At 46.8% G+C, this 25,776-nt stretch overlaps 1 protein-coding gene across 6 annotated transcripts in view; it reads right to left on the minus strand.

The window, feature by feature from the left end:
- Positions 1-19: 19 nt before the first annotated feature.
- The window catches only part of PWWP2A (PWWP domain containing 2A), a 30,914-nt gene continuing 5,157 nt past the window's right edge, over positions 20-25,776 (minus strand). Inside the window, exons 2-5 of one of the 6 annotated variants that reach the window (XR_008439553.1) lie at positions 19,116-20,083; positions 1,712-1,792; positions 924-1,079; positions 20-84 (exon numbers count right to left, since the gene is read on the minus strand). Coding sequence is in view for 5 of the 6 variants with exons in the window: in XM_053991523.1 (XP_053847498.1) it covers positions 18,385-20,083 (1,699 nt within the window). In the remaining variant the exon portion in view is untranslated. Of the gene's footprint in view, positions 85-923; positions 1,080-1,711; positions 1,793-6,353; positions 9,484-17,224; positions 20,084-25,776 lie in introns of those variants that run through there. The other 5 variants (XM_053991525.1, XM_053991523.1, XM_053991524.1 and 2 more) reach the window with 5 other exon arrangements.

A 25,776-nucleotide genomic window follows, 5' to 3' on the forward strand; every position in this document is an offset into this window, starting at 1 on the left:
TGTGATTGTCTGAGATCCATTCGTGTTGCAGGGATGCACAGGAGCTGATTGCAGAGGGTCTCCACAGTAACTGCACCTGGAGGACTTGGAAGTGTTTCTAGAATGAGATGACTTCTGAGGTCCCTTCCAGCCCAAGCCAGGCCTTGATATAAATATAAATAATATAAATATAAATATATGTGTATATATATTTGTATGTTCTGTTGTGGTGGTTCATTCAGGTTTTGGAGAAGGTGCCTTTTGTAATTCCTGCTTTCCTGGGGTTTATCAGTGCTGAAGTGCTTACACTGGAGGCAGATTCTGCAGTTGTCTCCATGCAGATTTCAGTAGATGATTTAATTAAATAATTAGCAGTGGCTGCCTTGGCTATTGGGTGTCATCTCCAATTCATTTCAGGAAGTCTCTGTGTGTCTGAAATTCAGGAGCTCCAGCCTTTCACTGAAAGGAAAAGCCTTTCCAGGCACAGCAGGTTTGGTGCTTTAATGTCATTTTTGTCTCTGCAGCTGTGCAGAGGTTTTTTTGATTGTTAAAACTCTGTCCTGCTGCATTTTTAGTTTAGTTTTAGTTTAGAGCTGGGCTTGGAGTCAGATGAGCTGTGAAACCTCTGCTGCCTGAGCTGAGCTCTGCAGGGAAGGCTCAGTGGCTTGGGATTAGTAGAAATGTTAATAATCTTCCCTAAAAGCTGGAGCAGTGCAGAGCAAAGGTGCCCAGGTGCTGCAGGGAGCCCTGGGCAGCACCAGCTGGCCCTGGTTCCACTCACCTGCAACATCCAGCTCACCCCTGGCACAGACAAAACTGGAACCACTTTGGAACCACCCTGGATGCTTTAAATTTTAATGGGTTTTTTTTTAAATTAGTTAACATTTCCTTGCTCTGACCAGTGGGTTTCTGTCCCTGCCCACACTGTGTGCAGTGTCACTCACCCGTGGCTGGCTCTTGTGCCCAGTTACACCAGTGGCCTTTTCCAACCTGCTGCTTCAAGGACATGATTTCTCTTCCTTCCACTCTGTTCCTGCTTCACCCCTTTGAAGGCCTGGGGAGCTGCAAATATTCCTTCCCAGCTGGAGACTGGGGAATTTCTGGGAAACAGAAACACAACAAAGCTTTTGAATTTCCTACCTGCTGTGCAAACACATCATCAAATGATTGTGCAACTCCCCTGCAGGATGCCTGATGTGCACCTGGAGTTTTCCAATGAAGGGAAGGGCAAAGGAAGCAGGACTGCAGCTGATTAGTGTTTGTAATTTAATTGGATTGTGTGAAAGTCACTGGGAGCTGGGCATGCTGGTACTGAGAACTCAAACCTCCAGGTCATCCCTCCCTCCTCAGGGCCACTCTCCAGCTGGACCAGAAACCTCTGGCAGGTGTTATCTGCCACCACAGCAAGTTCTCCTCTAGGCAAAATTCCAATTAATTGCCTGAAAGTCCTTTTGCATTGTCCAAATCCTGAACAAGTGCATGTGTCTTGCTTTTGATTTTTAAGTGTTTTTTTATGTCTAAACTAGTCCTCACAGCTGCCACCAGTAAAATAACTGGTGCCTCCTCCTGGTGTTACTGGCCACAACCCAGGGAGTGCCAGGGAGCTTTGAGTCACACTTGTTGGATTTACAACCTCTAATAGGAAAAAACTGTTTTATGAAACACAATCTTTTAAATATAAATGCTCCTAACCCAAACAGTTCCTTGCTCAAGTGTTCCAACAGTTACTCACCCTCCTGGTAACCAGCATGTGCCTCCTTTCCAGCTGGAGTTGTCCATCCTCAGCTCCTGCCTTTGTTCCTCCTTCCTTTGCCTGCCAAACACAAAACCTTTCAGTAGCTGGCCTTTCCCCTGAGGTGTTTGCACAGAAATAAAGGCAATGTTGGTCTTGCCCATGAGCTGGGTTAGATCTCTCCCTACAAAGAACTTTCTCCAGTTGTGACACTTGTGGCTCAGACCTTCCATTTTTTGACACCAGAACTGACAGTGGGGTTTGACCCTGCTTTATGCAGAGGTTCTCACTCACTCCTCTGTTTGTCCCCTCAGAGAATTTAATCCTTTTGGCTGCAGGTGGACTGAGGTTAGGAATCACGGATTGCCAGGATGGCTTGGGCTGGAAGGGACATTGAAGCTCATCCAGTCCCACTCCCTGCCATGGGCAGAGACACCTTCCAGAGACCAGGGACACCTTCCAGAGCTCCTGGAAGATGTTCCAGTTTCCTCCAAGCCCTATCCAACCTGGCCTCATTCCAAATCCTGCTCATGAGTCCCAAGGCTTGGCCCTCAGAGGAGCTGAACACCTGCAGTTCCCTCCATCCCACCAAAGATTTGGAGCATTTAACATCTCCTAAAAGACAGAAAAAGCAGCTCCCCAGTTCACATCTTCAGCTCTGTCTCCCAAAACCCCAGGCCCAGCAGGATCCAAAATCTCCCCCAGCTCATCCCGTGGGACATTCAGGATTTGACAAAGCACCGAGCTTGGAAGTCCAGTCCTTGCCTCCTTGATTAGCACAAAACTTCCTGGGATCTACCTGCCCCTGGTTAGCACAGCCCCAGCCTGGGAGAGGGGAGAAGCTGCTGGTCACCAGTTCCTGGGCTTTAATTAGCTGTGTTATTCCCAGGGGATTACTGCTGCAGCCAAGAACCAATTACACCCCAGTGCCCCCTCTCCAACACGGGCAAAGATGTGCTGGGGCACATTTAATGTGCAGCATTCATAGGTTGCTCATTCACAAGCTTTCCCTGTTTGGATGAATCCAAACATTTTCTTGCTCAGCAAACTTTTTCCCACCCCGGGCAGGGCTGTGACTGCTGGGGGGGCTCTGGACAGTGCCTGGCACAGGAATTGTGGCACTAAGCCAGAGGCATCACTGCCTACCCTGACAAAGATTAAGGGCTCTAAGTCAACTGAAAATTAAAATAAACCCCTTTTTTCCTGATTCTGCACGTTCAGTGGGAATCTCCCAATTGGAAACCATCTGCAGCTGCAGCCTGGACTCCCCAGAACTGCATATTTCTCCCCCGTTGTTTCTCAAGGAGACAATTTACAAATCCTGCATTCCCTAAATGGATGCAGCTGGATTAGGTTTGCCTTTCCCGGCCTGGCTGGGCCCAGTGCTCTGCTCCTGCTTCCCAGGACTCCCCGCCTGCTGTCCCTGGGCTCCGGGCAGTGGCCGGGAGGGCGTCAGGCTCCAGGAGCAGCTGCTGAGCAGGACTGAGCCCCGGGCAGCCACGGAGCCGGGAAGGATCCGGGAGGAGCCGTGCCTGCTCTGGGATAAGCACTCGCTGGCCAGTGGGGCTTTTGTTCCCGTCCCTGGCGAGTGCAGTGCAGCATCCCCTCCTGCAGACACTGCAGGGAGCAGGGGTGGCAGGCAGAAGGGGAAATGCTGGTATCTGGTCTGGGCGGTGGCTGCTGGAAGAGCTTCCCAAGTGTATTCCCGAGTGGTGCTGGCGAGTGCCCAGCAGGTCCCTGGAGAGGCAGTGGGGCCAGGGCTTTTCTAACTGTGTTTGTCCTATTTCCATGAGCTCCTCTGGCTGTGACCCTCCATCCTGGGGCACTTCTCTCTCTGAGGGAGGGAGAACTGCAGTATTTGGGAACTCAGGGAAAGGAGGAGGCTGGGAGCTCATGGATTTCCTGCCCATGGCTCCAGCCCTGAGCTGCCCTTGAAGTGGCAGCTCTCGCTGTGCCCCAACACAATTGTGTCCCTGCTCCCAGCTGGAATGCAGCTGAGGCCTTGGAACCTGGAGCCAGCAGCAGGTTTTCCAAGGCAAGATGCAGCTGATGGCTCCTGACAGGATCCTGCAGTGTTAATGCAGAGGGGTGTGAAGTCCAACCCCCCCAGTTCTGCTCTCACAGCTCATACCCAATGCTGCCTTTTTAAAGGCAACCACAGCCAAGTGAGAGAATCACAGAAGCATCATCCCCATCCATCTGAGCAGTGTGAGTATTCCTGGGGTTTTATCCTTAGCATGGCCCAGTATCCATTCCTGAACACTCTGGGGGCCCCCAGCCCCTTCCCCTGACAGCTCAGAGCCTTCAGTGTCTGGATGAACCCTCCAGCAGGAACAGCCTCACTTAATATTTAATGACCAAGACAACCACAGTCAGAAATTCCAGTCCCCAAGCTCTTAAGATGCAGAGCTCAGCTGAAAATCTGGATTTCAAAATTGGAACTACACCTCCTGGGCTTGGAATATTTACCCCAAATACAGAACATGCCAAAAACCTCTGCAGGGATGCCCAGTCTGCCGAGCTTGTATTGCAAACCCAGCAAGGAAGGCAAAACAAAGAGCACAGAGACACTCAAGGGAAAAGCAGGAGCAGAACCATAAAAGCAGGATATGGAATGTGAATAAACCCCACGGCATGACCAGCAGACAACAGGAGCCTTTTCCTGGCTCCCTGCTCTGCCTGCAGAACACGACAAGGAGAACAAATCCCAAGACAACTGGAGCAAGGACAAGGGAGGAGGACACAAAGCCACGGCAGTGAGGGGGAGCTGGTGCCAAGGGCCGGGTTCTGCCCAGGGGCTCGAGTTGGTGCCAAGGGCCGGGTTCTGCCCAGGGGCTCGAGTTGGTGCCAAGGGCCAGGTTCTGCCCAGGGGCTCAAGTTGGTGCCAAGGGCCGGGTTCTGCCCAGGGGCTCGAGTTGGTGCCAAGGGCCAGGTTCTGCCCAGGGGCTCGAGTTGGTGCCAAGGGCCAGGTTCTGCCCAGGGGCTCAAGTTGGTGCCAAGGGCCGGGTTCTGCCCAGGGGCTCGAGTTGGTGCCAAGGGCCGGGTTCTGCCCAGGGGCTCGAGTTGGTGCCAAGGGCCGGGTTCTGCCCAGGGGCTCGAGTTGGTGCCAAGGGCCGGGTTCTGCCTGAGGGGCTCGAGTTGGTGCCAAGGGCTGGGTTCTGCCTGAGGGGCTCGAGTTGGTGCCAAGGGCTGGGTTCTGCCTGAGGGGCTCGAGTTGGTGCCGAGGGCCGGGTTCTGCCCAGGGGCTCGAGTTGGTGCCGAGGGCCGGGTTCTGCCCAGGGGCTCGGCGCTGGCGCTGCTTCCCTTGGAGCAGAGGGATGAGCCCTTCCCCAGGTGCCGCAGGCTCAGCACCCAGCACACCTCCCCTGCCACGGAATCCTCCCAGCCTGGGCCGTTCCCAGCTTCCCACAAAGTCCTCAAGAACAGAAGGGCCTCTCCACGCAAACCCGGCCCTGTCCGTGAGGCAGATGAGCCCAGGGACCCCGAGGGAATCGGGAGCCCCTCGAGCCCGGCCGGGCCTCACCCGAAATGCTCCCAAACAGCCGGGGTGTGACAGCGTGAGTTCCCAGTGCCACTGTCACCATTCCCTTCAGCAATGGCCCTGTTGGTCTCACCCTGCAAGATCTAAGCTCTGCCCCCTCACACTTAGGATGGGAATCTCTCCAAAGGCCTCGTGCCAGAGCTGCACTTTTGCCCGCATTAAGCGTCGCCCTTTTGATGCCCGGGGGCAGCAGCAAACGCCGTTCGAGGGGCCTTGTGTGGGCCCTGGGTCACCTTTATCCCTTTGCCAAGCGCTGGAGTGAGGATTAATCCATGGAGTAATTGCAGAGCTCTGAAATCTGCCCGGCCAACCTCTCTCGCGGCTCCGTCCGCACAGCGCTGCTGCCAAGTCCGTGTCACAAAGGAGAAGCCATTAGCGAGCAATTACACTCCTGCAGGATTTCCCCGCCTAATGAGGATCGCCGGCTCGAGAGGAACTGCTGAAGGCTGAGGGAATAATGAGAGAAAGGGGATGGGAGTTCCTGTAATCCCGACAGAATGAGAAACAACCATGAAGGAAAAGAAAACCATCTGCCGGAGCCGTGCTCGGGCCGCAGCCAGATGCGGGTGTTTGTCACAGCGCTCCCAAAGCACCCCAGGCTGAGCCAGCAGCACTTCACAGTAAATTCGATTTTGGGGAAAACCTCCTCATTATCCACAGCAGGTCACTGCAACAAGCCCTTCCCAGCAGGGTTAGTATCTCTGGGTGACCCACCAGCTCCTGGCATCCTCTGTGCCATAAAACCACCCGGTGCCATAAAACCACCAATGCTTCCTGGAAATCTAAACTTCCTAGAAATCAAGTTAACTCGAGCAGCATATTTTTTCTTTAGCCCAGGAGCTCAACTCAGCTTAGGGAATCTTTCTTTACAGTACCAAAATGCAAGTGGAAAAAAGGTGTATAAATGCTGCCTTCTATTTGATGGGAAAGGGCAGTTCCAGAGTCTGCCTTTCCATAGAAACATGGAACCACGAAGGTTGAAAAAGAGCCTTTCAGATCATCAAGTCCAAGCACCAACCCAACACCACCAGCTATTTTGGAAATATACTTGCTGGCATGGCCCTCCTTTGAGCGCAGTGGGATGGAGCTCTGGAACAGAAATTACCTCTCCAGCACCACCTGATCCCTGCTCCAGGGCAAGGAAACACAGCTGAGGACAAGGCAATTCCTCCCTGGATGGAGAAATCCCCTGTACACTTACCTGTGAGGGCAAGCCTTGTCTGAAACTGTGAGAACTCCATAAAAAAACAGCCCAAGGACTGCAGGAGCCCCTTCCCACAGCATCCCCTCCTCCTCCTGGGACTGTGGAGCCACCAGGGCTTCCTTGGATCTGCCTCTACCACACCATCTTTTCTTACTAATTACAATTTTTCCTACTGCTTTGGGAAGCATCCAGCTGGCTGAGCATGGCTTGGGATCTTTCAGCCACTGTGGTGAAAGGTGAGGTTAGGTAGAGACTTGTCAACGTGATGGAATTCCAGCAGTGGACCAGCAACCTGAGTTTAATCTTTGTTTAATCCAGAAAAACCACTTCTGACATAAATCAAAGGCTTTGGGGTCAAGGACTAATAAAGCCAGAAAGTTAAAGACATCAAAACATTATTTCCCTTTAAAAGAGCACTGAAAAAAATCAAGGCTTTATTTGAATAAATGTTACACAACATTCTTTATCATTTTTACTTCTCAGCAAACCTTAAAGGGTGAATCAGATTTTCCTCATTCAAGTCTACAAAATGAAAGAGGCATAGTGACCATTCAATATACAGACAAGAAGGTAGCACGGAGCAAAGCTTAAATATTAAGCAACTAAAGCAAAAAAGTGAAAAGCAATACATTACTGTCACTCTCTCTCATTAGAATATCCCTGACAATTTCATTTCCAAATGAAAATGTGGTTTCCAACGCAATGCTGGGAAAAGCAAGGCAGACATGAGCTCCCTTGGATGCTATTTGCTCTTTACCCATATTCTCCAGTGCACACCTGCATCCCTTGGGTTAATCCCTCCTGGTTCAGCTGCTGTGCTCAGGGAGGGGAGGAGAGCCCTGGGGGATCCGGGGGCACAGCCAGGCACTACCGGCTTCCAAAACAACAGCAGGCACTCCTCAATGCCATGTGCAACAACCCTGCCACCACAGTCCCGGGCCTTTTTCCTGAGCAGAAACTGGTTTGTGCCATGTGGTTTGGTGGCTTTTCTGTTTGGTTTTTTAGGGGGAGGTGCTGGGGACAATGTACCTGATTAGGCCAAGCCCCCATCCATTGTCAATCCAAGCGGAGGTGAAAGGCTGGCACGGACCCGGCACCAAGGCACCCCTTTCCTCATTCACATGTCTCAAGCTTTCAGTTCTAGTTCACATCCCAGGCCCTGAGCAGGACCAGACTGCTGGGCCTCTTCCACTGGTGAAAAGGAAAAGCACTGTAGAACAAATATTCATCCAAATTAAAAAAAAAAAAAAAAAAAAAGTTTGTACTTAATGGTGAAATCGTTATGGCAAACGGTACAATTTGAATGCACTGCACAGCATTGTACAGCCTGTTTTAAAAAAGTAGGTAGTGAATATTCAATTTCTGCATTTATAAATAAAGAATTTAGCTCTGAAAAGCAGACACTGAAGCAGCACAAAGCACGAGCTGCCACACACTCAGTGTGTGAATCCCTGATGGGCCTGGCTGGGGTTTGGGGGCCTGTCCCAGCCTGTCACTTTCCCCCTCTCCGATTGTTTAACGAGTATAAACCTGTTGCCAATGACAGAGTTGTCCTAACTTCAAATTTTATGTGGTTCATTCAGGCTCCAGACACGAAGAAATTGTCTTTGTGCTGACCCAGAGGCCCCCTTGGAAAAGTCCCTCTGGTTTTAAACGATCCAGACAAAGACACTCTATTTTCTCCAATTGAATCAGGATATCAGTAAGGAGGAAAAGAGTCTCCTACAAGTCCTTTCATCTCTACAGAAACAGAAATTTGATTTTTAGTAGATTATGTGCACATTTTCATATCTTCAAAACAAATATTTATTTTCCTGGGTTACACAATAAATCCCCTGCTAAGAACTTTAAAGAAATGGTTCTGCCGAGACAGTGTGCACACAATGGAAATAATTAGTGACAAATAAATTAATATTTAATAACTCAAGATTTCAGCAGCGTGTCCAGCATTCCCAAGCTCCATTGAAGTCAGTCTTACCCAAGACCTTTCTGGGAGGGGAATAAAATGGATAAAACCCAGTGGGTTTCTTTTTTTTTGATTTACAGCTTTTCAAAGAAGTCAACGCAACTCAGATCAACAACCATCAGAAACTCTAATAAAACCTTTGCTCTCTACTAGTTACCTATCTGAAAAATATTCATGTCAAAAGGAAAAAATAACCCATGATTTGAAATAGAAATGCCATCCCAATGAATCACTCTCCATTCATGATTCCCATCCTGTTATGGATTATAAGCAAAACGCTGCTCTCTGCCTTGTAGCCCCTCTCAAGGTTATTTCACAACCCTCAATTCCCTAAGTGTTACAATAGCATAAATAAAATGCAACCATATTCACACAGAAGGAGCTTTCCCATAAAACAGAGATCCATGGAGTTTGTGGTCACTGTCCTTTCCATCAGCTCTATGGGAAATGTTGGTCTCAATAGCAGGACTGTTCATATTTCACAATACAACTGGGTTCGGACATGCTTTGATCACAGATCACAGCTCTGCTAACACCTGCACTAAATACTAACTAAGCCTCAGAGAATGGAAAATTGCAATGCTAAAGTCAAGAATTAAAAGAAAAGTTCAAAAGTTACAGTCAACTTCCCAGGCAAATTGGCTCCGTCACTGGCACCTCTCAAAACATACAAACGTGACTGTCACATTACAAAAACCCCAGTTATCTGCAGTGAGTCTTCATCCTAATAATTCAAGTGGTTCCTTGCATGTAAGTGTCATAGAGTCTTTCGTCATTTCATGCGTCATTTATTGCAAAAAAGTTTTATAAAATATTTCCTAACATCTTTTGAAATTTTAAGGAAAATGTACATTAGGTACAGGTGCCCTAACGGTGCGAGGGGGAGCTTTAACATCTTTTACCCCCTTTCCCCTTCAAAAAAATGTTTACTACTTGGTGAAGATTTCAGAGGAAAAATAGGACAAGTCAGTCTCAGATTTCTCTCAGTCCTGATGAGCTGGTGCTCTTCGTGGCAGTGTAGTGAGGTTCCATAAAAACAGCGGGTCATTAGTGTCTCTGAGCTGAAAAGGGGAGAGAAAGGGAACATGGTTAAATGTCTTCCAGTACATATTGCAAAAGTAGGTAAAGCAAAAGCTGAGGTGGCCAGAAAAGTTACTGGCTCACCTGCTTTGTGCATCGTGTGCAGAAGACAAAAAATAGATTGACATTATCACAAGACAGACACCAGTGAGCAAACTCCTCCAGGGCTGGGGTTTGAGGAGGAGCCACCGAACCAATCTGTTACATCTCACCCCATTTCAGCATCCAGAGAGAACTCCAATTGTAAAGACATTTAAAGACAGCTCAGGAAGCAGGGAGATTAATTCACAAAATCTATACATTGATGGCAGTCCACAACACAAAGCTAAATCTGACCCTGCAGTGCCCTTCCACACACAGGAGCCGATGCCTGAGGGAGCACGAACTATAAACCTGCTAATGGTGTTTCCTTCCCATGGCTGCCTGTGTTTTCCCATTTTCTCCAGAGAACAGGAATAAATTATGATAAAGCAGACAGGAACAGCCCAAGTACTGAGCCCTGCATGAACCAACACCAGTCAGCCACCAGTTCTTACTGGGAGGAGGGGGAAGCCCTGGCACAGTGTCCAGGGAAGCTGTGGCTGCTCCAAGGCCAGGCTGGACAGGGCTTGGGGCAACCTGGGCTAGTGGAAGGTGTCCCTGCCCATGGCAGGGGTGGGACTGGATGAGCTTCAAGGTCCCTCCCAACCCAAACCAGTCTGGGATTCTACAGAGATTGTGCTCCTCAGATAGAGTGACTGAAAACCTGACTGCATGGCTCAGCTCAGCTCAGTGCCACTGAATTCCCTGAGTGCAGCCACTGCCTGCTTATCACTCATTCCGTGGGGTCACTCACTCCAGGTGGGATCCATGGGTCACTCACTCCAGGTGGGATCCATGGGTCACTCACTCCAGGTGGGATCTGAGGTGTGTGGGACAGTGACAGCTCAGCCTGGCTGAGGGCACGGCTCTCCTGGGATCTCCAGTGAGCTCACAGGCTGGACTCTGCTTTGGAGCAGCTCCACTCAAGTGCTGGAGGTAGAATCACACAGAATCCCAGGATCCCACAGATCCCAGACTGGGAAAGCCTCCCCAGAGCCCTGAGTCCCAGCTGTGCCTGTTCCCCACCTTGTCCCCAGCCCAGAGCACCGAGTGCCACCTCCAGCCCTTCCTGGGACACTCCAGGGATGGGGATCCAACCCTCCCTGGGCAGTTCCAGGGCCTGAGCACCCTTTCCATGGGGAAATTCCTGCTGCTGCCCACCCTGAGCCTGCCCTGGCCCAGCCTGAGGCCGTTCCCTCTCCTCCTGTCCCTGTTCCCTGGGAGCAGAGCCTGACCCCCCCGGCTGTCCCCTCCTGTCAGGAGCTGTGCAGAGCCACAAGGGCCCCCCTGAGCCTCCTTTTCTCCAGGCTGAGCCCCTTCCCAGCTCCCTCAGTTCCTCCTGGGGCTCCAGCCCCTTCCCTATGGAGCCATGCTAAGGACTGCCCCAGAACAAGGTAAAAATGTGTGTCAGGGCAGGCACTGACACAACTCAGGCTTTTCCTGCCTGTCCCACTGAACTCAGCTCACACGACCTTTTCCTGGCAGCCAGCACTGCCGTGGGGATTCTGATTCTTCCATGTGAACATTTTCTCAATCCTTTTATTCACTGCTGTCCAGAGAGAAGTGCTGCCTTTGAAAGTCCTGGCTTTTATCTCCAAAGGAAAAGCAGAAGGACACCAGGCAGCCATGGAGGGGAAGACAAGGCACCCCAGAAGGACAAGGGAAGCAAAAATAGCAGCACATCCCATCAGGGATTAAACCTTAAAGCCGGGAGCCCAAATTTAAATAGTTACAGTAACATTCATGCACCTTCCTGGGGGATAATGCTGTGTCTGTGTAAAACTATGGAACAGAAGGCACAAAACTCCTATTTTCCTGCTACAGATTCCATTTGTAGCCAGTGGAGAAGAGGGAAACCAGGCTGCTCTTCCAGATGATGAACTACTAAAAGCAAGAACTGTTTCCTGCCTTTACAGCCTCCAGCAGCAGGACCTCAGCCACCAGGAAAACAAAGAGCAGCAGCACATTCTTCCCTTTGTGTGCCTAATTCCCTGAAATATATGTCACAGTATCAAGAATTCCTAAAATGTGGTCCAACCCAGTTTTTTCCATATAAATGTACAAGAAGAGATTATTCCTAAATCTCTCAACACTTGAAATAGCTCGAGACTTTTATTTTTCATTAACTAAACTTTTAACTAAACTGACTACAATACTTTTAAAAATGGTTTTTGTGGTTTTATTTCCTTTTCACCAGAGCTACTAAATACCCAAACTGGCACCATGTGCTTTAAAATCCTGAAGCACTGCAGAGGTGCAATTAAACCCCAGCATTTCCTAAAGCCAAACAAAAATCCTACACATTACTAAGTAAAAAATTATGCTAAATTAGCATTTAAGCAAATATTTGCTTGGAATTGTATCTGCTTATTTTACTGACAAAGCAAGATCCCCTCTCCCCCTTTGTGCACCTGTTAAAGGATGGCAAGGACAATTCTGCCTCCTGGATTTGCTGTGGTTCTGTTACAGAATCTCAGTGCTGGCAACAAGCACTTGCCTCCCAAAGCACGGATTCCCAGCACATGCCTTGCATGTAGGAGAATATTCCTTATTCATATTGCATATTTGACATCCAAAACATCTCTAAACAATCATGAAAACTGACCTAGATTTGTTTTTTTTTTCCTTAAGAACAACCTGATTTCAAGTTGCTGTTCCATAAATGGCATCAGCCAAGCAGGAGGCTGCACCCCGAGGCCCCTGGCAGAAGGGCAGTGCAGGTCTCAGATCAAACCTGGGTGACTCCAAGTGTGATTCCTGCAGGATGTCACCAGGACACAGAGGGCAGAATCCTCTGTTACAGACATACTTTTACAGATCTTCTGGTTTTCCAAAGTCAGCCTTGCTAATGACAAAGTGACAGGGCAGATCCACCACCTGTCCCCTCGCACTCCCGGCTGCACCGAGCCCAGCTCAGCCTGATCCATTGCTTTTCAAACCCTGCCATTACACAAACAGCACGCAGGGTTTCACTGTCACAGATGCAATCAATATTCCAGTGCTTGATTCCAACTCCCTGCCTCAGTTTAAGTGTTATTTCCTGTCCCAGCTGCAGCACAACAGAGCCCTGCTTCCCCCGTGCCTCTGCCCCGTCCCACGGGGATTCACACACCTGGAACAGCCTCACTTCCCACAGCCCTCCCTTCCTCCTCTGCACCAAGGAATGGAATCACTGGCACAGAAATGGAATTACAGCTGCTCAAAATGTGCCTGGTCCTGTTTGGGAAGTAACTTGTCAAACACAGCTCAAACAAACCCCACAGATCCATTCCTTCTCCCACTGAAGGGGCAAAGCCCAGATTCCAGCTTGCTCCAGGGGACCCTGATTTGTTCCCTGAGCCAATTCCTACCTGCAGGCTGCTGCTAAGTTCTCCCCTCAGGCCATGGACAGGCAGGAAGAGGAGATCAGACACCACATCCCATGGCACAAGCACAGGGAGTCACCTTTTCCAGGTTATTCCACCTTTTTTTTTTTTTTACCTTTTGCTCCCATGTGTGTCCCTCTTGGATGTGCAAGGTGGCCCAGGTTTTCTGAAGCCCTGGTCTGTCAGCACCACCCCCTTTGCAGCTCCTGCTGTTCCCACCTCCTGCCAGCAACACCAATTGTTTTTTTCCTGGGGAAAACATGCAGCCAAGCTCTCCTCAGTGGCTGGTGCCTGGCACTAAGGTGCTGCTCCAGGGAATTATCCCAAACTGCCCCATCTGGGAGCAACAGCAAAGCTGTGCAGGGAAAAAGCAGGATGGAAAACCAGCCACCAACTCCCTGGCACCACAGCCCTGCCTGGGAACTGCTGCTCTGCCTTTCACACAAGGGCACTTGTGTCATTGTTAAATGTAAGAAAAAAAAATCATGAATTAATTTAAATGACAGTCTGGATTGTGTCCACGTCCCAGGTAATAGAGAAGATTGAAATGTATGAGTAAATCACAGGGAATCATAAGCTGCTATTAGGGTCCAACAATTAAACCCCAATAATTAGAGGTATTTCTGACCTGGGAGGAATTGCTGCTGTTTGGTAAAACCCATCCAAATGACCACAAACAGCTCTTAGCACACAGGTCAGAGGTAGATGGGGTCAGACCAGACCAGGTGCCTGAAAATGCCAGGAGGGTGAGCAGGGAAGAGAAGGGAAAAGCCACAGTGCAAGGGGATGTTATTCACCTGAACAGCCCCACCATGAGCACACTGTTATTCACCTGAACAGTGGGAGGGAACTGTTTAAACTAAAATCCAAAGTGTCCCAGGGGGCAGCTGGGGGTTAAATGTTGAGTGGGAACTGCCATGGTCACTGCAAAGCCAGGGATCACACACAGGCTCTTTCCAGCAGGGATTAAGGAGAATTTGGCACTGGATACTCCCATCCCCGTCTCTCAAACCTGATCTAATGGATCTTCAGGCAGCTACACAAGTTCCCAGTGTTAAATGTGGGTGATCCCTGATCCCTCCATGGTCAGAAGCTTTGTCAGTTATGGAAAAATTCCCTTTTTAAACAGTCCTAGTCATTGTACCCAATGGATTAGGCCACCACACACTGCCATCCATCCCTTTAGGCTCGAGCTCACTGCACTTCCCTCCCAGCCCAGGCTTCAGCTCCAGATCACCGAGGGACCCCCTGCACTGCCTGAATTTGCTGGTCCTGCAGGCATTCATTGGAACACAATGATAAAGCAAAGGATGGACTGAAATAGCCTTTCCCTGACTATCAGTCTTTCCACAGCTCCTCAGCCAAGAAAGCTGCTCTGTTTTCTCACTGGACTCCACAGAACAGGCAGGAGGACAGATGATGATGCTGAGAATGAGCTACTGACATTTATTTTTTAAAATTCATGTTCCTATGCTACTCTTAACGGTTTTAGCAGATATGAAAGAAAATATCAGGATTTAAGAGTTAAATAGAACCAGGCCTAAGGGCTAGCAATGCAAAGAGCAACACTTACCCTTCCTCACTTGTGCTACTCTTAATCCTAATCACTTAGAAACTTAGAATCCTAATCACAGTTAGAAACTATGTTTAAAAAACCCAAAGGTATTTTACACCATGCTGAAAAAAAAAAAAAAAAAAAGTCTTTTCAGCCTTGCACAGACCTAAACCACCCAGGAACCCCACCCCAGGGTAGTTCTGTAGGAACACAGCAGTGTCTGAAAGAGAAACCGAATCATCAGAGATGATTATCTCACTGAAGTGTTGACACAAAGTTCCAGCTCTAATTAGAACAGTAACAAATATCTGTTCAATTTCCTGCATGACTCCACTTCAGACACACACAAGCATTTCCTGTTGCTTCCAGCTCTGCTCCTGAAGCCTCACACCTTCAAACACCTCTGGGGAAAGAGCTCTAAGCTTTGGAACAACTGCTCCCTCTCCCAAGGCATTTTACCTGAAGATCTTCAGAGAACAGAACACCTGTACTGAAACTCATCAAGTCCCATTCTCCCCTAAACTGACAGGCCATAAATACCCAACAACCACACAGGGGCACTTCCTTAATTAAAAAAGGCACCATTTGCCATTTATCCCATTAAACTGATGGGAAAATAGGAGCCACCCTCTGTGCTGCTGTTTGCCTTCTGAAGGCAGAGTCACAGAAGGATTTAGGTTGGAAAAGACCTCCGAGGTCACCAAGTCCCCACCCTGTCCCCAGCCCAGAGCACTCAGTGCCACCTCCAGGGATGGGCACTCCAACCCTCCCTGGGCAGTTCCAACCCCAACCACCCTTTCCAGGAAGAAATTCTCCCTGACACCCCCCTGAGCCTCCCTGGCCCAGCCTGAGCCCCTCTGTACCCACAGGAGTGCTCCAATGGATAAATCATGGACAGATCATGGGAAGTGCCAGCCCTGGAGCTGTGGCACTGCTGGCACCACAGGCACACAAAGTGGGGGTTTAGCAGTTTAGCTAGTGGGGTTTAGCAGTTTAGCTAGTGGGGTTTAGCAGTTTAGCTAGTGGGGTTTAGCTTACCTAAGCCTTGTCCCAGCCTCCAAGGCTCTTCTCACCCTGTGCTGCCTGAACCAGGCTCTGCCCCAGCCCATCCCCTGGAAACTGCTGCATCCACAGGAGCAGCTCCTTTGGAGTTAAAGGAAAGTCAGGGATGAGAATGAAGAGGAGATTTTTCAACTTACTGCAACATGGTGTTGTAAAATACCAATTTAACAAAACAGATTACTCGTTTCTAGCCCTGTTCAGTCTGCAGCAATACAGCACATTCACTCTGAAACTGAGGACTTAAAACTCATCTGTTACAAATCAAAACTGACTTCAAATGCCTTCCATAAACAGCTTTTTTGAATATAAAACCACCTAAAGAAAGCCCTCCCATACCTCTTGCTCTCCAGTGAACACCTGAGCAAACTCTGCCTATGTAAGCTGCAGTGCTATTCTAATTTTATATAAATTAAGAGAACAAAGCTTCCAGGTCTTCTAAAGAAAAAAATAACAATGCCAATATTGATTTTGCCACTGCTTGGCTTAGAAGAACTAACTTAAAACCAGTTCACTTGAGCTTCTAAACCTCAAGGAAGTGGTGCAGACATCTGACCCACCTCACATGGGTTCCTGACTCCAAAAAGCAGTTTGCTTTAATAACAAAATACAGCTTATTTACTTAAAGAAACTGTTTCTGTTTGCAGGAGAGAAAACAGAGAAGTGAAACAGATTTTTTTTTCCAATTTTTTTTTTTTTTTTTACAAAATTTATTGTGTGTTTATCACATTCAAAAAGCATTGACCAGTGGGGTTTTTTGGGAACTGTTAGAATGCCAAGGTAAAGCTGGTATATTTGGAAGCTTAATAAGCAATTAATGACTGTCATCTTGAGGAGAATTTGAACAGCCATGGGTCTGACACCTTAGACTTCCAATAGTTCTGTGGCCACAACAGAATAATTAAAAAAGGTAAAAAGAAACTGAATGCTTTAGCAAGACCATACAGTATCATGAACATATGAAATTAAATCTTAAAATAAAAATATTTTCAGGGTTCAATGATTAAATCTTTGCCCCCTTTTTCATGTCTGTTTAATTTCAGTCTGAGCTTAAATTTTTACATCTGTCACGATTGCCTACGTGGGCAATCCTGGAAAAACCAGGATGAAAACAGCTTTGGGATGAGCACCAGGAGACTCTTCACAAGGCATTGCAAGGCTGAAGCAGGAATGGGTTGGAGGACACAGGAATTCACATGGTCAGGTAAGGACCAAAACTTACAGGAAAAAAAAAAGTCAAGTGCATTGCATGAAAATGCCCCAATAGTGAGCAAAAACCATGCAAGAAAAGCTGGAATGGCAGTGGAGAGCAGCTCTGACTGCTCTGAGATGGAAACTGAAACATTCCCCACTGTACAAGTGACATTATCCACAGTCTCTACTCAAATATATGGCCCAAAAACTAATTTAGGGAGAAATTTAATCAACTTTCCAGAAAGCCCTCTACAGAGCTGGTTCTGAAACAAAAGGGACAGATAATTAATAATCTCCAAATTAAGACTGAAGTATACCAATAGTATTTACATCAAGCACTTCATCTTTAAGAATGCATAAAAAAGGACTATTTACTTTTTAAGGGTGTCCTCTAAATCCGGCATACAGATAAAATACTCTGACATCCTGGATTGGTTTCAAAGCTTTTTGAGAAACACACACAAATAATTCAGATTTAGTCAATTTTATTTACAGTTTGTTTCTTTTTTACATTTCAGAGCATTACACAATTACATATCTCATTTTTCTGACCTGCAAACAGATACCTTAAACGGAAATAGTTAAAAAAAAAAAAAAGAAAAAAAAAAAAGAAAAAAAAAAGTTAGATACATCCAAAATGCAACAATTACACATCTGACAATTCACAAAGTGTAATTTACTAGGACGTATCCTAAGAATTTAGGAACAACCAGTCAGGAGAAAATCTGACCAATTTCAGCAATTGATTATTTACACATTCAAAACAAAGCCTCTCTTAAGCTAAACCTCCAGGCAAATGGCCTGAAAGATTTCTTCAGGAAGAAAGACCAGAATGATTCACACCTATGCAGCATTAACAGCCCTTGATCCCAAACACTGAGGCCTCCTCAGCTTTGTCTTAGAGCTACAGGCATCCCTCGACTTCTCCGACCCTGAAGTGATTTAGTTGTGCCCCCATGTGCATAGAAAGGTTGAGTGTTTAAGTGGTCACTACGATAAAACCCCATTTAATCTGGTCTTTAAGTCACTAAAACTCTTCTTCCTTGCAACTCGGAGCACGTCTCCAATGCCATTTAAACCGGCCTGGCCAGACTAAATCCATTAGAGACTGGTTAAAAATAATCTTTAAAGACCATTTAGACAAGGCTTACAGTTCTACACTTCCCTGATGGGCCACCTAATAAAACAAAAAAGTCACAGCTACTACTTTCATCCCTCGTGTCAACCCTTGGCCACACAGAACTAGTTATATACTGGGTAGAAACTACTAAAAAATTCCCTGCAAATCAGCTGCCTTCCAGCTGAGGCTATGGCTCCTATGCATCGGGTGGTTTGGTTTGTTTTTTGTTTTTTTGTTTTTTTTTTTTTCTTTCTCTTTAAAAAAAAAAAAAAAAAAATCTCACTTGAAAAATACCTCAGCCCTCACTTTTAGGCTAATTTTGATTGCATGTTCGATTGGTTTGAACCGTCACGAACCGCTCCGCACGGCACGGGTGTCGCGTGAAAAGAGCAGTCAGTCAACCGAGTGCAACTTCTGCCCCTGCCGCCTCCCTCCTGGCAGTGCTCTCTAACCTGGCTACGGGGTTTGGTGGAGCCTCCAGGTTTCTTGCCTACCTTACTCTCCACGTTCACGTCTCAAACTGCGTCAGCAGGGCCCGCACCTCGGGCGTGAGCTGCTTGGCAGCCTTGGCTGCCTCAGTGACGGCCTTGCGGTACAGACCCTTTCTCTTCTTATTAAAGCGCAACTGGAAGCTTTCTAAAAAGGGGGAGAGCTGTGCAAGAACAAGGAAAGACGTGGTGGTGGAGCCAAACCATGAGATACGAGCCTCCTGGCGCACCAGCAGCCCGCTATCCTTGCGGCTCACAGTTATGGTAAGGATACGGGCCGGCCACCAAGGGAAGCCATAAATCTTGGCCCAAACAATGTCCCCTACACATACGGTCCTGCCATCTGGTGTGACACATTTAGAGACGTTTTTGGAAAAGACTTCTGTTTTCAAGGAATTACTGAGCTTTTTCTCTTCCTTCGAAGAGGAGGAGGAGGAGGAAGAGGAGGAGGAGGAGGAAGGTGCATGCATGCTGCCTGGAGGAAAATCAAAGCTTTCAGTAGAGCTACACTCAGAGTTGGTGGATTTCAAATCATCTGTGCTATCACTACTACAAACTGATGCACTGGAAGAGTCAGATTTCTTTTGATTAAGGGTCATGTAAACCGTTATATTGCTTTTGCTGCCTCTCTTGCCCAGTGTCTGCTGTTCATCCTGATCAACAGTTACATGCACTTCACTCGTGTCCTGAACCTCACTGCTGGCCTCTTCGGGGCCTTCTGAGGGGCTCTGGGTTTCTGAAGGGGCCTCACCTGCTGAGCGGGTGGAGGAGCAGCGAGACTGGGGCTTAGTTGCCATCTTGCCACTCCGAATTTTCTCAAGTCCTGTCTTGAGGGAAGAGTCATTTTCTTCGTTGCGGTACCGCTGGGGCTTTAGGCGCAATCGGGGCGGGAGGGACCCTGAGCTGGTGTTCTGAAGACGCCGCGTGAAGTGGACCTTTGAATGTGCATTTTTGGAAGAGGAGGTTGCACTCTGCTTCTTTTGTGCCTTTTCTTTGGCCATTTTCAAGACTTCCCGAGCTTTTGCATGATCCATGTTTTTGCTCTGGAGAACTTTTTTTGTGTTTAACTGCGCTTTTGAAGTATTTGCTTGTGCGGAAACTTTAACTACTCTGCTTCTGCTGTGGGCAATATTTGAAACCTTGACCACAGCGTTCCTTTTCTGGCTTTCGTTTTGGCTTTTTCCATCCACCTTATGGTCAGTCTTAAGTTTTTTATTCACAGTAGTCACGCTCTCGTTTCTTCGCTTTTTACTATCCTCATATTTGGAAGAGTCACTTGCATTGCCACCTTTCTTGATCTCCTTTTTCTCTGCCACCACGCTGTTTTTGCACTTGTCACACAGGACCTGCCGGGGCCGTAGTTTGATGGCGTTCATGATCGAAGTGGGTTCCTCCCTGTACATTTTCCGCTTGGGCCGCTTGATTTTCCGGGGTGGAGGCTGAGGTATTGACTGGTTGTAGGTGTCCCTGATAAACAAAGGAGGAGGGTATGGAGCTCCCTCGTGAAAGAGAGGAGGTGGTTTAGAAGTCCAAAGGCTTTTAGCTATGCTGGGCTCTGAGGGCTGCGTGAGGGAGGAGTCATCAGGGACCGCGGCGTCGGCCTCGCACTTCACCTGCGCCTCCTCTTGGAATGGTTTGCTTTGGAGCTGCATGGCTTCAGGTTTGTCCTTGTACTCCCTTTTAGGAAATATGGTCACAGGGATTCCATGGGGGCCAAACCTTAAAGAGAGAGGGGGGAAAAAAAAAAATTTCAACGTTTGGAGGGAATTTTTGCGGCGTTTATCACCAAGCATTTGAAAACTTGTCTGCATTAGGTAGCCAGCATTTGAAAACCATGAATCCCAGAGAAATTAAAGCTTCATATCCAGCCTTATGGGAAGCTTTGAAAATGCAAGACACCAAAAATGAAGTCGGTGGAGAACAAAAATTACACAACTTCACTTATTATCAGTTTCTCCTGTATCAACGCCCTGAAAATGTAACAAAACTATCCCCCGGAGAGCAGCAAATGAATTAACTTTATGCTTCCTGAAAATGCTCATAAACATCCCAACTGACCCAAACAACTCCCAGTCTACCCAAGCTCATTTTCCATACTAAGTCAGCTTTATGAAAAGGCATCTTCAGGAACTTCCATTTTTAGCACAGCAGAAAAGGATGAACAGTCCAGATTTAACAGAGACAAATCTGGGCTGTCTAAATCCTTGCAGTGAACAGGGAGTGCCTCCACCCACAAAAGCTCAGCACCTGATGCTTTACAGGCCAAAACTCCCCAGCCCAGTCTGAATTTCTCCCAGCAAAACTCTCCTTATTTCAACCCACTACAAACTATTCCTCAGTGTTCCATGAGCAAACAAGGTTTTAATCCTTTCACTCCTTTTCTCCAGGCTGGAATTGCTCTAGATCAGGACGAGAGAGTAACTCCCCAAGATCTGTCCTCAGGTTTGTGTTGCACTGTGGCTGCTCAACAGCAGCATCCCCTCAGCTGATTAAATTGAACTTTATTTACTTTTATTTGTGTAAGTGCCTACATGTTGCCTTCATTTCCTCAAAATTGGATTTGCAAAAGCCATCATGTGTTAGAAGGTTGTTTGCAGTGTCCCAAACAAAAGGCATCCCTTGTTTGTCCTTTTGCTTATCACAAGCTTCTGTCTGCATCCAAAGCTGCAATTGAAGCAAACGACCCACCCAAGATTAAATTATCCACCCAGTCTGCATTTCAGCAGCTGGTACAGACATTTTTCCAGCCTATGGTCTGGCATTAAACCACAAGGGACTCGCTCACAACTAAGTTTTACATTCCCTAAAGTCCCACAAGTCCATCAAGGGTAAAGAAGTTGCTTTTCCACAAATACTTTTCCCTCCACAAAGGATTGTAAGCAAGTCACTCAATTCCAAGTAGGGCTTTAAAAGAAACTATCAGCTGACAGTAATTAAATTAGCAATATTTTCAGTGTTACTGGCATCAAGAACGTCAGCTTCTAGAAGAAAATAAGATCCAGATCCAATCATTCACCACCTGATAAAGATTAAGAGGATTTGGTAAAAAGTTAATCTATGGTAAGAGCTGAAAACAAGACAGGGCAAGATCTCTGCTGTGCAAATTCCAACCCCAAAGAGCACAACAGCAGAACTAGACAGGAGTGGGATATCAAACCCCACACAGACAAACATCCCTTGCACTGCTCTCAGTGCCTCGGGAACTGCATTCCCAGCCCTCACAAGCCATTCCCAGAGCCAAGCCCTTCTCCCAGAGGGCATTTATGGGACTCTGTCAGGAAATCAGCATAATTAGCTGTCACTAGGAAGAGGTGGATGAAGAGGGCTGCAAGGGCTTCCAGGAGGATCCCATTCAAGTATTCCACCTCTCTTTTCCCAGCTCTTCGTTCTATTGCCTCACCAGGAAGGTGTGCACGGTTTGCACTCCAAAGGCACAAAGGAGCTGATGGAAAGCTCACACATGCCCCACACCAGGAAATCAAAGACTCATTCTGCACCTTCCACTCCCCTTCCTTCAAGCACAAAACACGGGCCAGAACTGAAGAACAGGAAGCCACAAAGGGTAATTTTTATCCAAGATGCAAACCTGCTTTAGTAAGACACAAAACCAATCCAGAGTGAAGCCAGAGAATCCCTCACCAAAGGTACTGCTTAAAAAACAAACCAGACTCTCCCACCCCTGTCCACCTGCCCATTAATGAACTGGGGAAGTAAAGAACATTCATGGATACTGTGCCAGTTATGTACAGCACTATTCCTGTAAATGATGTGCTAATACAGAACATACAATTAGTCAGGACAATCCACCTGCAGGACAAAATGTATTTGGTAAGCCAAGAGACTGACCATTATTTCCAACAGCTCAGTTTATTGTGTCTTCTCTTTGCCTCACCCAAGAGCAGACTGTATCTATGAACAGTTTTTTATTATCTCTGTTTTCTCCCTGGCTAACCAAGTTCTCCAGTAATTTGGAAGAATGACACAAAAACAAAGATAAAACAATGGCAGAAAAACTTGCAAATGAAACAGTAAAGGTTACAGGAAAGAACAAAGACAAAGAACAAGGTAAGAAAAGAGGGATTTATTTTTCCTAAGGGAGGCAGCAGAATGAAGACATGAGCTTAAACCTCTTCAGGACAAGGCATGACACAGCATCTAATTAGCTCTGCAGCAAGCACAAGTGTTTATTGCATGTACCAGAATTTCAAGGCCTATCTTCACACACCTGCTTGATGGACCTTGAAGAGAAATCATTCTCATACACTCACAGTAATTTTTGTCACACCAGATGCAAGGCTGAACTAGTTAGTTGTGTTAGTAGTTAGACAGAAAAGCTGCAAAAGCATTTGGTTCATCTGCCACTGAGATGAAGGAGGACTAAAAGGCATCTATAGAAAACAAAATTTAAAAACTCCAAGGCACACAGCTAGCTCAGTTGTATCATGGCATTTACAGATCCCTCAGTCAGTCACTGGCTGGCACTAGATCAGCCCTGAACAGAATTTCAGTTACCAGAGTGAGACTCCCAACATGCTCCTTTTGTCACACATTCCATGTTTAAGCTCTACAAGGAATTACCTTGTCTTTATTCCAATAACAAAATAATTTTTTTAATATACTGGTCCCGAACATCACCTTACCCCACAAGATTTCAAGAACAGGCTTTTCTGGGTGAAAGTAGAGATATACTGCAATTACTGTTTGCTTAAAATAAAACTCCCCTGGTGCCCAAGTTCCAGCTGCTCCCTGCCCAGCCCACTCCTGACTCGTGTAACACTTCTACCTCAGACCATCACACCCCAAGGAATGGCACCATTCACTGGCAGGGCTCTAAAAAGGGAAGTGCTAGAAAAACCCAACTCAGAAATAGGTATTTCACCCTCAATCCGAGGCAGTGCTGGGAAGCAGCGCCCTGCTGCTTCCTACCTATGGAAATCAGAGCCAGCTCCCCTCCTGCAAAGGTGTCCCAGCTCTTATTTGCCTTGAAAATGCACCTCTAAGAGAGGATGGGCGTGATGGGGTACAAAACTCATTTCTCAGAGGTTTTCCAAGTAAGCAGGGCAATCAGCAGGATCTGATGGCACTTCTGCTGCAGGTGCTCTGCAAAATGTACATTTTCACTGGAGACAGAAATAGCAATGGGACATCAGGACCTTTACTGAACTAAGAGCCTGATCAATTCTGGCACTGCAATGATATTTACACTGAGAGGAGCTTTCAATTGACCAGGGTGTGCAGAGACAGAAATGGGGTAAAACCAGGGAGGCTTCATTTCCAGTTTGCCAGCTGCAAGTTAATTAATAGGCAGCCGTGGCATCCAAAAGCCAGTTTGGGTACCAAACCCAAAATTCCATCATTTAAAGCCAGAGAGTTTTGTATTACAGACATAGAAACTTAAGTACTTAAGGGAAGTAAAGCCACTTTTTTCAAGTCTAAATCCTGCAGCAGAATTACTACAATGAACGCACATTAGAGTTCCATTTATATGCAAAACAGAACAGTTAAAGAGTATTTTTTCAGCAATACCCGTAAGAGATAGGGAACAAATCCCATTTTAACTCATAACTGTATGTACATAAACAAAGTACATAAACAACACACCCTGGGGCAAAGTGTCTGACATTAGTACCTAAAGTTTTAAGTTCTCAACTTTAGCCTCCAATGTCTGACTTCTCAACTAAAAGGGAGAGAAATGAAAAGCCCCTTGCTCTGCCAAAGGAGTGAAGCCACTGAGCAGGTTCAGAACTATTTCCCATTTGTCTCTGGACACATTGAACTGACATCAACAAAGCAGAGAAACGTGAGTTCAAGTGTTCAGTCTGTGGTAAAGGACTGATCAAAACCCATCTTCACCACCAAGGCAGTGCAGAAATCTCCTGGTACCTTTTCTGCTCTTGTACCCAAGATCAACCTTGGTGTTCTGCAAAAGCCACGACAAGCAACAGCTGAAGCCATTTTTATTGCATGGATGGAGGTTCCAGGAGTATAATAATATGCTGAAAGAACTATGGATATGTATTTCATGCATCTAAACTGGGGGTTTAAATTATAACATTCCATGTAATACACAGTTAGATCATAGCTATTTGAACACAAAGTTTTGCAGAACTCCTCAAAATAACCTGCACTGAAAACACAGATTATGCAACAACCTATTTTTAATGAAGGATTTACTTGGTGTGATAAAGCACAAGATGGAATATATTGCTTTAAGTGCAGGCACCTTCCTGAAAAAAGCATTCCCAGAAGCCAAACAACCAGCTCCATGGTTTATTCACCTCCTGAGCAATGCAACACCAGGCTAAATAGGCTAGAAAATGCACATTTCACTGAGAGCTCTGAACCCATGGCAAAGGACTGCAGTGTGAGTGACTCTTTGGAACAGCACAACATAAAGAAAAGACAGGATGCTCTGAGTTTAGGTTCTCCATTAATAATTACCATTACCATAATTTTACTAATTTTTACACATCTATAAAGCTGAAGGCCTGTTTAACTGCAATATCTTTTAATTTTTACACCTGTTGCCATTATTAGCTGTCAGCTGCATTTGAAGTGGACATTTTGCTGACAAAATTGCTGTGATCTGTTTTGAAGGATTATACCTTGAATATCCATATGCCAGACCCAGGACACGTGGAAGAGAATGATACAATTAAATTATGGATGAACTGAAGTGTCAAGATGGCCAAGATTCATCAGAAATCACCATAACAGAAAATAAATTGTCATAACAGAAAATAAACCGAATGCAGACTGAAAATTTCACCTCTGCCCTGCCTCGATACCTTGAACCAAGCCAAGCAACCCTCAGGAAGCCAGGACAGGCCATGCTGCTGGAATACAGAGAATTCCAGAAGGAAGGACAGGGCAGCCATCATCTGTCACATCCCAGACCAACAAAGAACAGCTGGAGACCAGAGGTTCCTTCAGGAAAGGAGAGCTTGAGGCCCAATCCAGACCCCAGTTCTAACCCTACCCTCTAAGTGAGGCTCCATTTGACACCTTCAATAAAACCTCTCTGTCACAAGCTAAAGACACCTGAATTACTCTCTAAACCATGCTGTCATTACACCTGAGCTTCCCATGTTCTGGGATAATAAAAACAAATGTCAAAGAAGTGCTGAGGCTGCTCCTTAAATGCCAGAATTTCACCAAGCTCCTCTGGGCTCCTGAGGAACTCCAAAGAGGGCAGGTGACGAGGTGTGGGGACACCTTGGGAACTGAGTGCAAGTTTTAAAATAAAATAAAATAAACTGAAACACACAGCCCTGAGCCACAGACATTTATTTACTGTTGAGAATGTGCATCACAGAACATCAGGCCTCCCACAAACCCCAGTCCTTCCCCAGACAAGGATGAGCACCTGCTGTCCCTGGTTACTAAACGAGAGAGCAGGGAGAAATGTGCCA

The sequence above is a fragment of the Vidua macroura genome, chromosome 15, assembly GCF_024509145.1.
Source record: "Vidua macroura isolate BioBank_ID:100142 chromosome 15, ASM2450914v1, whole genome shotgun sequence".
In the NCBI taxonomy this organism is placed as follows: domain Eukaryota; kingdom Metazoa; phylum Chordata; class Aves; order Passeriformes; family Viduidae; genus Vidua; species Vidua macroura.